General features: G+C 35.8%; 1 protein-coding gene across 12 annotated transcripts in view; it reads right to left on the minus strand.

Annotated features, from left to right (window-relative positions):
- EXOC1 (exocyst complex component 1) overlaps nucleotides 1-14982 on the minus strand; it is a 62354-nt gene that overhangs the window by 10954 nt on the left and 36418 nt on the right. For 8 of the 12 annotated variants that reach the window (XM_006931112.5, XM_019829482.3, XM_019829484.3 and 5 more), the window contains 6 exons: nucleotides 14778-14883; nucleotides 10393-10437; nucleotides 8715-8878; nucleotides 8064-8171; nucleotides 5969-6045; nucleotides 5191-5419 (listed from right to left, as the gene is read on the minus strand). In XM_006931112.5, coding sequence (XP_006931174.1) covers nucleotides 5191-5419; nucleotides 5969-6045; nucleotides 8064-8171; nucleotides 8715-8878; nucleotides 10393-10437; nucleotides 14778-14883 — 729 coding nt within the window. Of the gene's footprint in view, nucleotides 1-5190; nucleotides 5420-5968; nucleotides 6046-8063; nucleotides 8172-8714; nucleotides 8879-10392; nucleotides 10438-13877; nucleotides 13902-14777; nucleotides 14884-14982 lie in introns of all 12 variants that reach the window. The other 4 variants (XM_011281877.4, XM_019829485.3, XM_019829483.3 and 1 more) reach the window with 2 other exon arrangements.

Genomic DNA, 14982 nt, shown 5'->3' on the forward strand with positions numbered 1-14982 from the left:
TGTGTTTCATGGGAAGAGGTCAAAAGCATCAACATGAACAGGAGTTTGAAAGAAGATGCTTCTACCCTCATGGATGACTGTGAAGGGTTCAAGACTTCAGTGGAGGAAGTAACTGCAGATATGGTGGAAATAACAAGAGAACTAGAAGTGGAGCCTAATGATGTAACTGAATTGCTACAATCTCATGATAAAACTTTAATAGATGAGGAGTTGCTTCTTATGGATGAGTTAAGAAAGTGGTTTCTTGGGATAGAACATACTTCTGTTAAAGATGCTTTGAAGACTGTTGAAATGACAACAACAGATTTAGAACTAAGTTTAGAATTTATATAAACTTAGTTGATAAAGCAGCGGCAGGGTTGAGAGGACTGACTCCAATTTTGAAAGAAGTTCTGTGGATAGAATGTTATCAAACAGCATCCTATGCTATAGAGAAATTGTTTGTGAAAAGAAGAGTTGATTTATGGGGCAAACTTCATTGTTGTCTTATTTTAAGAAACTGCCACAGCCACCCCAGCCTTCAGTAATCATCACCCTGATCACTTAGCAGCCATAAACCTGGAGTCAAGACCTTCCATCAGAGAAAAGATGACAACTCACTGAAAGTTCAGATGATGGTCAGCATTTTTTAGCAATAAAATATTTTTATATTATATATATTGTTTTTTAGACATTGAACATTAAATAGACTAAATTATAGTGTAAAAATAAGTTTTATATGTACTGGCAAACCAAAAAATTCATGTGCATTCACTTTGTTGCAATACTGGCTTTACTGTAATACTAGCTCTATTGTGGTAGCCTGGCCCAGCTGAAGCTGAAATATTTCTGAGGTATTCTTGTATTCCAATATTTATTTATCAGTATTGATAACTGTGAAGAGTAAAAATTAATGCAGTAGAGAGGGTAGTGTAAGACTGCAGGCACTGGAACCAGACTGTCTGGGTACGAATACCAACTCTATTACTTTGACCTGGAGAAGGTAACATAACGTCTCAGAGCATCTACCTTATGTAGGGGGGAGGAGGTTGGAGGATTAGATGAGATAATGTGTGCCAGGTGCTTAGATCAGCATCTGGTACACAGTGAGCACTAATTTAGAATGCTGGCCTATGTTGTTATTAAACTGCATGAAGATTTTTGTTTAGTGTGGCACTTAAATTTTTTTAGATGTTTTTTCATTTTCTGGAGAGAGAGAGAGAGAGAGAGAGCGCGCGCGCACGCGTGAGTGAGGGAGGGTCAGAGAGAGAGGGAGACACAGAATCAGAAGCAGGTTCCAGGCTCTGAGCTGTCAGCACAGAGCCTGATGCGGGGCTCGAAATCATAAACCGTGAGATCACGACCTGAGCCGAAGTTGGAGCTTAACCAACTGAGCAACCCTGGTGCGCCCAGTGGGGTATTAAAATGCACAGGATGTAATTATAGCATGAATATACTTAAATATTAAAAGGAAATATTCTAGGGGCACCTTGGGTGGCTCAGTCGGTTGAGTGTCTGACTTCGGCTCAGGCCATGGTCTCACGGTCCATGAGTTTGAGCCCCACAGCGGGTCTGTGATGACAGCTCAGAACCTGCAGCTTGCTTTGGATTCTGTGTCTCCCTCTCTCTCTGCCCCTTCCCTACTCACACTCTCTCTCAAAAATAAATAAACATTAAAAAAAAAAAAAAGGAAATATTCTAAATGACATTTGTCTTTTCTGACTTTGTAACTCGTAGAATAGAAACAATGCATACATTTAAGAAAAGAGCCATCAATGCAAAAATGAACTACTGGGACCTCATCAAAATAAAAAGCTTCTGCACAGCAAAGGAAACAATCAGCAAAACTAAAAGGCAACCGACAGAATGGGAGAAGATATTTGCAAATGACATATCAGATAAAGGGTTAGTATCCAAAATCTATAAAGAACTTATCAAACTCAACACCCAAAAACAAATAATCCAGTGAAGAAATGGGCAAAAGACAGGAATAGACACTTCTCCAAGGAAGACATCCAGATGGCCAAGTGACACATGAAAAAATGCTCAACATCACTCATCATCAGGGAAATACAAATCAAAACCACAATGAGATACCACCTCATACCTGTCAGAGTGGCAAACATTAACAACTCAGGCAACAACACATGTTGGCGAGGACGCAGAGAAAGAGGATCTCTTTTGCATTGTTGGTGGCAATGCAAGCTGGTGCAGCCACTCTGGAAAACAGTATGGAGGTTCCTCAAAAAACTAAAAATAGAGCTCCCCTAACGACCCAGCAATTGCACTACTAGGCATTTATCCACGGGATACAGGTGTGCTGTTTTGAAGGGACACATGCACCCCATGTTTATAGCAGCACTATCGACAATACCCAAAGTATGGAAAGAGCCCAAATGTCCATCAATGGATGAATGGATAAAGAAGATGTGGTACACACACACACACACACACACACACACACACATATATATATATATATATATACATGCAATGGAGTATTACTCGGCAATCAAAAAGAATGAAATCTTGCCATTTGCAACTATGTGGATGGAACTGGAGGGTATTATGCTAAGTGAAATTAGTCAGAGAAAGACAAAAATCATATGATTTCACTCATATGAGGACATTAAGAGACAAAACAGATGAACATAAAGAAGGGAAACAAAAATAATATAAAAACAGGGAGGGGGGACAAAACAGAAGAGACTCATAAATATGAAGAACAAACTGAGGGTTATTGGAGGGGTTGTGGGAGGTGGGATGGGCTAAATGGGTAAGGGACATTAAGGAAACTACTCCTGAAATCATTGTTTCACTATATGGTAACTAATTTGAATGTAAATTTTAAAAAATAAAAAAGTAAAATAAAAAAAAGAGCCATCAATGAACTAAATCTTATAAAAATAAAATTTCTCTCAAGCTCATTGTACACATTACTTGCAGCTTATTACTCGACACAGAGGTTACTCGGTGATTAAGACTATAATTTTGATGTGAGGCACATAGCATGTGAGGCTTATCTGTGCTTTGTTCTTGGCAACTTAAACAAATCACATCACTCTCAAAGGTTTAAGGGTGCAAATCCGCATTACTAAAGTGAGGAATCCCGGAAAGCAAATTAAGCACAGGTAAGAATGTATAGGACCACAGAGCCGAGCTTGGTAGTACTTGATATGTCACTTACTTCCTATTTTAGCTCTAGTTCAGGCTAGGCTAGCTTTCTTAGTCCTGTTCTTTGAAGAACACCAGATACTTTGATCTTGGCCACCAAATGAAGAGCCAAACACAGGCGCTATCCCATTTTCTACAGCCATCTGACATTCGTGCTTTTGGCTCAATACAAACAGACCCATTCAAGGTCTGCCTTAGGTCCTAATCTTGTCCCAAATACCAAAACATAGAACACTTATGGAGTACACACAATCCACCAGACACTGAGAAGACAGGAGTTAAAATAAGACACAGAGATGAGAGGCGGCAGAAGGAACTATCCTTCCCTATAGTGACAAAAGATAGATCCTTTAGAAATATATGCAATTTTATGAGAAAATATTTGAGTTTGCACCTTTGTCTAAGTTAATTTTGCTTTGTTTCTCCACTGCTCTGTTTTGAGAATAACATGAACATTCTTTAATAAACTATTATTAATTACTACCACTGGCAGCAGCGTGAGCACCACCACCGCCATTATGAGCCATCAGTTAGTAAGGCCTTATTGCTGTGCAAGGCAGTGTGCTAAGCACTTCATTTGAACCCACATCTACATTTACCTGACACTACATCCTAGGCTTTTAACAATTATGTTCTGTTGGACTGACAGACGGTAGATAAAGTTATATTTTACTAATAAAAGCAACAAAGCCTTCATAATCTGGAAACGCATAGTGTCCTCATGACTTAGTGTTCCTGCTATGTCACACAGGACTCATTATCTTAGTTTTCAGCAGCTCTTCCTTTTCCCTCTGGCCCTCAGCTTGTGGTCAGAACCTCCAAGTTTATCATCACCTCTGGGGAAGGTGGAAGAGGGAAGAGGATAAGCCTTAAGTGGTCAAATTTCAAAGTATTTAAAATCCCAAGTGAAATCATGTGGTAAGGAAAGAGGATTAACAAAGTCTATTGAGGTGACATTTAAGTTTCTATAGTGAACACATACATACTGCCTTCATACTTTAAAAACTCAATAAATACTATTTTTAAAAAGTGTAAGAATAATATGGATTTTAATTGCCCTTAATGTTTTTATCTCCCATTATTTTATGGGTATTCAAGAACTGGATATATCTTAGAGGTTACACAGTAGAAATATTGAAATGATAGCCATCAAATTTTACATATTAGCTACATTAATAAAATGAACCTTTTATTTTGGAACCTGGTACAGCCCAGTTCATACCTACAAACTTACCAAAACCTAGCAGACAAATATAGGTAATAATTTTTCTTTTTTTCTAGAAGGAAGAAAATAATGATTACTGGAAGTTATTATAAGAACAATGTATTCTTAAAATAGAGCAATATGATTATTAATTACAGCTGTTAAACTAGTAAACTAATAAAACTAATAAAAATTTAAACAACTAAAATAATCCAATTATTAATTTTCTTATTAGAATATGTTTTAAAAACAACAACAACAATAAATCTAAGTGATAGTTTCAGCCGTTTCATGTGATCTGTGGTCCCTAATTGGTTAACTGAGATTTTTTTTAGTGTTTTATTTTTGTTTAATGTGTATTTTTGAGAGAGGGAGAGAGACAGAGTATGAGTTGGGGAGGGGCAGAGAGAGAGGGAGACATAGGCTCCAGGCTCTGAGCTGTTAGCACAGAGCCCGACACAGGGCTCGAACTCATGAACCACAAGATCATGACCTGAGCCAAAGACAGACGTTTAACCAACTGAGCCACTCAGGTGCCCCAGTTAACTGAGATTTCAGTTGACCTAGTGGATCTCTGAAGCAGCTGCTACCTCTACGCCACGGGCTCCAGAACTTGCCAAGATTCAAAGTGTAGAAGGGAAGGTAGCCAGTATAGTATCATCAAACTCTGTTCATATAAATTGCAGCCGACACCTTGCTTCAGGACTTTGAGGGATGTGAAGAGCAGATCCCCCAATGGCAAGCTGAAAATCTCTTGATTTAAATACATTTACCTATTTTTGCAATCATTAGAACTCTAAGTTACTTAAAAAAAAACAAAAAAAAAAACTTACAATGCATTTGTCAAAGTTCCTTTTGACAGTCACCAAAACATTTCCCAATGTAGTACTCAGGAAAGAAGCAGGATCCACATTTTGTGCAGTCCACACATGATGACTCATTTTGACAAGCATGTAAAGGGAGTTAAAGCTATCAATTTTGTCTCCTAATGCAATTAGGTTGTTCAGTTCTGGCTCAATGCAGCGAAATATTTTAATCATCATTTGGCGGATCATGTCTTTTCTGTTCAGAAAACATACAAAACAGATTACAAGTTTCAAGTGTTTTCATCTTTAACTTTAATCCACTGCATACATACAGAATGACTAAAATTTATTACTTCAATTAAAAATGTCCAAAAATGACGAACTAATTATGGAAACTAATTATGGAAACATCAGTTTCCAACATAAAAATTTTTTTTTGAAGTTAAGTTTTATTACTCAAAACATAACTTGATGTCATTTGTAAAGCTGGATCCTGAAATGTGCTTTGTAATTTCTGAGAAATATGCAATTCAAATGCTACTTCTTACCAGCAAACATCAAAATTGATTGCACTTTTTTGTGATTACCAGAGCAAAGAAGAGTCAAACAGGACTGATTTTAACTCAGTAAGACGTCAAGAAGACACTAGGTACACGTGTCAGTGCTCTGAGTGTACAGTCACATTACCAGAGTCATCTGGTCCCCCCCCCCCCCCACCTCCCGGCAATTGGAGCGGCATTCCCCGAGGCTCAATTTTAAGGTTTTTTTCCTCCCAAAGAAATGACAGATAGTAACAAACACATACTCTGATGAAACTGGCAGTGGCGCGCCAGCATTATGTTGCCGGGATAATGTTCCTCCATCTACGTCCTCTGCTTCAGTCTGCAAAAATTATTCAGGTACTTTACATAACAAAAGACCAACAATTTGACTATATAGCAAAAGCCTGCTCAGTCTTAAAATTCCTAGGAGAGAATACATTATGAAAACCAATGATTTTTAAAACTGTATAATTTAGTATGTTGCTTAAGAATGTTTATGAGATGTTTTGCTCTTAGATTTGATCTGAGAATTATCGTAGGCTCAGAAGTTGTGCTTGTGTGTCTGCACAGGAGGGGAAAGCAGGGACAGAGGAGGTACAGGAGGCTCAGAGCGGGTGTGGGAATGAAGTGGGGGAGCAGCTCAAAAAAACCAGAAAAAACTTTTAAGACAATTTTAAAAATTAAAGAAATCTTATCAATCATTCAAATAAAACTCTGGCATTTAAAAAACGCTATTAAAAATTCTTACAGAGGCTAACAAATAAGCAAATTTCTACCATCATCATCTACAACAACATTCATTTTAGATTGCTTTTTATGTTGGTTCTGTTTTTTAAGGTGACCTTGGGGCGCCTGGGTGGCGCAGTCGGTTAAGCGTCCGACTTCAGCCAGGTCACGATCTCGCAGTCCGTGAGTTCGAGCCCCGCATCAGGCTCTGGGCTGATGGCTCGGAGCCTGGAGCCTGTTTCCGACTCTGTGTCTCCCTCTCTCTGCCCCTTCCCCGTTCATGCTCTGTCTCTCTCTGTCCCAAAAATAAATAAAAAACGTTGAAAACAAAAATTTTAAGGTGACCTTAATTTAAAAATCATTTCATTGGGGTGTCTGGGTGGCTCAGTTTGTTAAGCATCCGACTCTTTTATTATTTTTTATTTGCTATTATTTTTTTTAAATGTTTATTTATTTTTGAGAGACAGAAAGAGACAAAGCATGAGTGGGGGAGGAGCACAGAAAGGGAGACACATACATCTTTTTAAAAAATTTTTTAATGTTGATTTATTTTTGAGAGAGACAGAACACGAGCGGGGGAGAGGCAGAGAGAGAGAGGCAGACACAGAATGTGAAGCAGGCTCCAGGCTCCGAGCTGTCAGCACAGAGCCCGACACGGGGCTCGAACTCACAAACAGTATGATTATGACCTGAACTGAAGTTGGACGCTTCACCAACTGAGTCACCCAGGCGCCCCAACATCCGACTCTTGATTTCAACTCAGGTCACGACCTCACAGTTCATGGGGTTGAGCCCCGCGTTGAGCTCCATGCTGGTGGTGTGGACCTTGCTTGGGATTCTCTCTCCCTCTCTCTGCCCCTCCCCAACTTGCGCCATTTCTGTCTCTCTTAAAATAAACTTAAAAAAAAAAATCACTTTATTTGGGGCGCTTGGGTGGCTCAGTCGGTTAAGGATCCACCTCTAGATCTCAGGGTCATGAGTTCAAGCCTGTGCTGGGCTTCATGCTAGGCATGGAGCCTACTTTAAAAAAAAAAAATTATTTGCATTGTGCTTTTAAGTTTTTCAAAATATTGCAGCAGTCTTTCATTTTATTTTCTTACATTTATGCCACCTGAGAGGCATGCTAAACAGGCATTATTATTATATTCTTGTACAGCTGAGAAAAGCTGGGGATTAAACAATTGGTTTAAGGTCTTAATGCTAGTTAGTAGCAAAGACATAAGAAAGATTCGGATTTGAGGCTTCTTTCTTTCTTCTTCTTTTTTTTTTCCTAGACCATGGTTTATATACTCAAATATTTTTTTTTAATTATATTTTTTTCTTGGTGACTACTAAAATGCTAAAATTTCTTTTGAATAATGTCTTTTACAAAATGTCTTATATTCAGACATTTTCCACCCTCACTAATTTAGAGGATATTTAAGCCTAAGACAGTCTGGAGTATTAAATTAGATGCTCAAAGTCTATCACTGTTTTTGTTATCTCGTGATATGATAAAAATTATTGAAAACATCCTTACATCGTAAATTTTTTTCTTTTTCTGTTCTGATATTGAAATTGTGACAATAAATTAATAAGGCCAATTATGCTACAGATCATAAATATTAGCCAATAAATAAATGTGAGCCATACCATTGTTCCAGGCATACTTTGATGTTGCTGTAGTTTGAAAAATTTACTTATGAAGTCCTGTTCTGCCAGACACAAGGGCTCTAGTTCACTTAGTACCTGTTCAAAGATCTGAAGAAAACAAAAATTAACTGCACCAAATGCTTAAAAAATCATCCACATTCAATGCACTAAGGGACCACAGATGCTTTATCTATAATAATCTCAATAGAATTCCAAAAGAAACTATTCCAAGATTGATAGGACGAAGCAGAAGGATCAAGGCATAACAGGGCCAGACATACCTAGAATAAAACTCACAACAATTATTCACTTGACATCTAGAAAGAGGAACACAGAGATAAACTTTTTAAACTTAATGCACTGCTGAGAATAATTTAGCTTCATAAAAGCTATTATTTCCTCTCTACTTTGTAGTTGGCTCAAAGAACTTAAGATACAAGCACTTAATGATTTATAGTAAATTTTAATAAAGCTGTTAAAAGTCAATGAATTGATAATACACATTTCAGTTGCCATTTGACTAGAACTTTTTTCAGATTCCAATTGGAAAGTAATATATAGTTAATTAAGAGACAACAGAGCCCAAATTTTTGAAACTGCTGTTAGAAAACTAATGTTAATGTTTAAGAAGTACTTGTTATTTTATTTTACCTTATCAAATTTGGTCCTGTCAGCAACGTCGAGATCAGAGGCAGACATGTTTCCCATATCCAACAAAGAAGATGACTGAGATCTGCGATTCCCTGAACTCTGAACACTGAGTTTATTTAGACTAGAAGTGGATCCAGTTAATTTCCCAGAACTTCCATGAAGACCTAAGAAATAATAAAACTTTGAAAGTTGTGACCTTCACGAATAAAAGACCCATAGCGTAAACCAGGGCTCTTTCCTCCACTGTCTTCATCTTCCAGTGCTCATATTAGTTATCACACAAGTCTACCACATGGGACAGGCTGTACAGTGTCCTGCTCCTTCATTAATGTTTGTGTCCTATCCCTGAGTATATTGTAAGAACAGCAAAACTACACAGATCCACAGAATAGGACTAGACGGGATCTTAGAGATCACATGATCTATACCCTGCCCAGTCTCACCAAAGTTGTCTGATATTTCTAGACTAAACTAGATGAAGATTTCCTTCTTACTCAAAAGACATGAAAATGGATGAAGGTCCATGACTCCTTAGTGTACTGGCTAACACAACTTTTTTATTTCTGAAGAAAACAGCCATATCCCAATATTACTTGCCTCCACATTAAAAATGAAAATATTGGATTGAACCATACAAACTGCCGATACTTGATCACTCTTGCCCTATAAAAAGTCAATTACATATGATTCGACATAACACATTCCTGAACCCAGAAACTCTGCTTTTATAGTAAGTGAACTGATTAACTACAGTTCTTTAAAAACTAAACAAAATGGGGACGCCTGGGTGGCTCAGTCGGTTGGGCATCTGACTTCAGCTCAGGTCATGATCTCACAGTTTGTGAGTTCGAGTCCCACATCGGGCTCTGTGCTGACAGCTTGGAGCCTGGAGCCTGCTTCAGATTCTGTGTCTCACTCTCTCTCTGACCCTCCCCCACTCATGCTCGCTCTCGCTCTCTCTCTCCAAAATAAACATTAAAAAAAATTTTTTTTAAATAATAAAAAATAAACAAAATGAAGAGAGAAAACAACAACAACCCTGGAAACTTGTTACATTTAAAATACAACTAAAATATAATACATACACCATGAACTATATAATATGGGACATCGTTGGTTAGCTATAAACATAGGTATCCATCATAACCATGAGGAAAAATGAGAACAATGTGGCTGGACAACATTCTACATACATCGAGGCATTAAAGGCTTACATTTTTATAAGAAAATGTAATATTTTTATTCAGAATTGAATATAAATAAATAATTCTTTTTAATCTTCTAAAATATTTCTCAGTTAACCTGTATTATTTACTGATGGTCAGAAGGGACAGATAAAGATACAATAAGGACAATTAAAGACATAAACTTCAGTTTCATTATGCAAAATCTGACCATATCTGTAAGAATTTTTATAGTTTTTAAACACAGCCTGAAAACAGAAGTTGAATGGTTAAGCCTTTCACAAATTCCTGACTGCCCACCATATATTTTTAACTATATTTCTTGAATGTAGCCATACCACTACCATCATGTTGCTTTTCTTTCACCAATCAATACCTGGCAACTCAGAGCAATTAATATTTTTGGTGTAACTTTTGTCAAGACAAAAAACTAATTTCTAGACATTAAACAAACATGCATTGAGAATACCTACTAATACACTAAGCATACTCACTCTCTGTTTCCTGTTTGACAGCACTTTCTTTTCGAGGCAGTGTAGCTGTGATGGATTAGGTTGCAAGCATCAAAGACAAAGACAAGTTAATAAACTGCAATTTGCACAAACCATGCACAAGAGGAAGTTAAAGCTCTAGTTTAAAAGACACATGCAAAGAACCATGAGCATCAAGTAACAAGAGGTGCAACATATGTTTAGTTGGGTCAGCTACTGGTTGACAAATTCTGAGAGAAAAAAACTTTACTAGTCTAATGTATTGTTTTTATTCAAATATTCAGGTAAAAAAAAAATCTGTATTTGTCAGCCCCCACTCCCAACACTTTTAAATGATTTTTTTTTAAGTTTATGCAGCTAGTATATTTAAATTTAAAAGACTACATTTGTAAGTTTTGGTTTTAGGAAAAAAAACACACAGTTCAAGTAAAAGTGGGTTTTTTTTTAATTTTGTAAAAATCATTTTATTTTATTTCATTATAGTAAGTATATTCTTTAATCCCCATCCCCTATTTCACTCATCCCCCTATCACCTCCCCTCTGGTAACCCATCAGTTTGTTCTCTTTAATCAAGAGTCTCTTTCTTGGTTTGTCTTTTTCCCTTGCTTGTTTGTTTTGTTTCTTAAATTCTACATATGAGTGAGATCATATGGTTGGGTAAAAGTTTAATACAATGGAAATTTATTAGAATGAAGTTGCAGACTTAGACATTAAGAGCATATCTTGCTCCCTGAAAACTCCTGAGTCTCCATGGTACTAAATAATGTTATACCACATCTGATAAAAAATTAGGTAACCTGAGTGGGGCTTTAAAATTATTTGAAAATATAAAGCTGAACTACTTAGTAGCTGGCTCTGTGAACACCTAGGATGAAAAGTATTTATCAAAATACTAATTATCAGGAGATGGGAGGATGGAAAGGTAAAGCCAAAGGGACAGGTTTAATATAGGAATTTGAGTTCCTTTAGGGTCATTTGGCATTTCTTTTATTCTAAAACTTCTCTCTATATAATATTTATTAGATCAGTTGTAGAGATCATCTTGTGAAAAATTCTAAACTCAAATTTGAAGTTAATGTGAAAGGCAAAGAAAGAAATTATAGAATGAAAGAGAAAATTAAAAGAATATAACTATAACCTAGAAATATTTCAAAAACAGAGAACAATGTACCAACTGTCACTATCCCTGCCAAACTTCAAGGCAAAAGCCTGAGTAAAAACAACTACCTTGTCATACCAGGGATATATATATCGTTCCAGCCCTAGCTGCATAAGCTCAAGGGAGTATGAAATAACAAGGCTGGACACTAAAGTGGCAAGCAGAGGTTTTGCTGGAGCTGCTAGCTGGTCAATCAGAACAGTACCTTCTGGTGGCCTTAGGGTGTGACTATACTAAGTTCACCAGTTTCAGAGCAAAGCCTGACACTTCATACACTTTTTTTTTTGGTAGCCAATAAATTATGTAGTTACTAGTAAGGCCACTTAATTATAATTTGGGGTTCACAAAAGCCTACATTATTTATCAGCAAAAAAGCAACAATATTCAAGTAACCTTTTAAATATCTTTAAATAATCCCCACTAGACTGTAAACTTCATGAAGGTAGGGTCTTTGCTTATTGCTGCATTCTCAGTACCTAGCAGTGCTTATTACATAATGGGTAATTAATATTTATTATTTTCTAGCCAGCACTGAATTCAGCCTTGTATTCGAGACTCCTTTAGGAATCAACAAGATTCTTAGCTTAGTGGAGAAACAGAATGAAAAATAATTTTGACATATCACTTCTAAGATTTTGGAAGATTAAATACAAGGGGGGCAGTAATTATACAACTGTATATGTCCAATGGACTAAAATAATATGTATGTGTTATCTTAGCTATAGAAAAAAAACCTGGTAATTTAAAAAATAATTACTAAATTTCCTTTGCCTGCCATTGCATTAAGTACATTTGTAGAATACAAAGGGGAGAAAACCCCACCAAAATATCATTCTTGGGGGAAAATTCCATGCGTCTGAGTTTTATCAAAGTAAACCTATTAATCAAAAAAGGCAATGACCTACATTAAAACCTATCACAAAGAAAAGATATTTACTGGTATTTTAACATTATTCTGAATTATTTGAACTAAAGTGATGTTAAAGTTAAGAGTGGTTCAAAGAGTATTCCCCTGAATCTTATGACTATATTGACTATACCTTTCCTTTTGTAAAGTACGTTCAGTCTTTCTATTCTGACCCAGCAGTTTCAGAACAAGTAAAAAACAAAAATATTTAAATTTTATTTATAATTACTTTTGATTCATGTAAAAGTTATCATTCCCAAACTACAGGTTTCTATTTTAATTATAATTACTATGAAAAATTGATTTAAACTGGGGCGCCTGGGTGGCTGAGTCGGTTAAGTGTCCGACTTCAGCTCGGGTCATGGTCTCACGATCCGTAAGTTCAAGCCCTGCGTCGGGCTCTGTGCTGACAGCTCGGAGCCTGGAGCCCGTTTCAGATTCTGTGTCTCTCTCTCTCTCTCTCTCTCTCTCTGCCCCTCCCCTGTTCATGCTCTGTCTCTCACTGTCTCAAAAATAAATAAACGTTAAAAAAAAATTAAAAAAAAATTGATTTAAACATAATTTGAATCATTGAAAAGGCACTTTAAAAAATTTCATTCTACCTTATTTAGAATTTCTTAAGTCATCTGTATTTAACTTGTCCTCTGAATTGTTTATTATTTAGTTTATCTTCTCTTGTAGCTAATGATATCAAAATCACTGAAACTAATTTTCTGGTACCATCAACCATCACAAATTACTCTCCTGTTATAATTTGATACATAAGAAGAGATATAATTGTAATGATGTTTTAAAATTATAAAAGTGCCTTCTAAACTTCTAATTTAAAAATTTTTAAACAAGATAATTTAAGAACTTCTTAGGAGTAAAAAAAAAATTAATTTTCAAGTTAATGCAATGAAACCATTAAGAGACTATTATACTTGATTTAAATTATATTTTTATTATGTCATTTATTTCAGTGTGAATCTTAGGCTTTATAAACTATTATGATACTGGGATTAATGACCTCCTAAAGAGATAATTTTAGAAAGATTTCCCTTTTGCCTCCTGTTTTCATATAACTGTAGAAGAATTCTCTCAAAATAAAATGGTTCACTAACAAGTGGTGACAAATATACTAAATGAAAACATTAAACATGTAACTGAATTAATATGCTGCTTACTAAAAAAAAAAGCATAACATATCCACAGTGAAACATTAACAAGGATATAAACACACTGCTGTTTAAGAACAATTAACCTTTAGGATGAGTTAGCATTTCTGTTTCCAAAAGCCTATTGTCCCAAGATTCTCATCAGTATCTTTACCTAAGTATAACATAATTGTACACAGATTCAAAACATTTCAAAAGTCTGGACTAGTATAATCAATATATTAGTGTTAAAAACAACAACAACAATGAATTACCAGATAATTACCCACTAAAGACAGTCTTCTCTGTCCTAAAGAAAAGAATGGAAAGATGTGCTATCAATTTCAATCCTGTCTCCTGTTTACCAGAAGTTGCTTAGGGCATAGGCTCCTTTCAACAAGCAAATGCTAAACTCATTATTCTAAAGGGGAACTATGCAGACACACTGAGTACACATTGTAGCCATTTAAGGCCAGGTTTTGACTTGAATAGGCACAGAACTCCATCCAAAAGGAACTCCAGAGATGGGTACATGCAAGAGCAGAATGTGGCCTCAGCAAATCACCTTCCTCGCAACTTGATACTTTCACTGGTTATCCTTTCAAACATGTTTCTGTCCACTTAACATATTTAGAAGCAACAAAAAACAACATGGTTGAGAAATATCTCTTTGGGAAAATAAGGTATAACCACAGGAGAAATTTGAGTGAAGGTTTTACAGCCCCTTGATGGGGGAGAAAACAAACTTTCTTTTTGATTCAAAATAGCCAGTGAGAAGTAAGAAGCCAGGAATCACTTTCATTTCCCTGTAAAGAGCAATGACTTAGAGATCAATGATTTGCCCCAACTGTTACAAAAGGTCTTTTAGGAAGTAAGAAACTGAACTCTCAACGTGTGTCTCTTAGCCTCCTACTTTCTCTACCAGATCACACTTCATTTTCTGGTCAACTGCTATCTATGAATAGAAGCTTTCATTTATGGCATGAATACACAATTGCTGTCAGAGTCATATACTACAGAATTTTAGTAAAAACCATATTTACAGATATAAATATTTGTTCTGTGAAATATCTATAAATCAAACCAACACATTAGACTTACTTTTTCGTCAATTCTACCATATCTTCTTTCACTATGCTCAAAAAGTCTTATAATTATTTGTCATAAATAAAACACTTTAGCTTACCAAACTTCTTGCTTTCTTTAGTTGTGCCAGTCATCTTGATCTTTGCAACTTCAAAGAAATCTTTAATTTCTCTCTCATACAGTCGTGATAAATAATCCATGTAATTCTTAAAATAAAAGTAACAGGTACTTCTTATTAAAAATATATATATGTATACATACATAATTAATTAATTTAATTATAAATTAAAATATTTATAAATAAT

This window comes from Felis catus, chromosome B1 (genome assembly GCF_018350175.1).
Source record: "Felis catus isolate Fca126 chromosome B1, F.catus_Fca126_mat1.0, whole genome shotgun sequence".
In the NCBI taxonomy this organism is placed as follows: Eukaryota; Metazoa; Chordata; class Mammalia; order Carnivora; family Felidae; genus Felis; species Felis catus.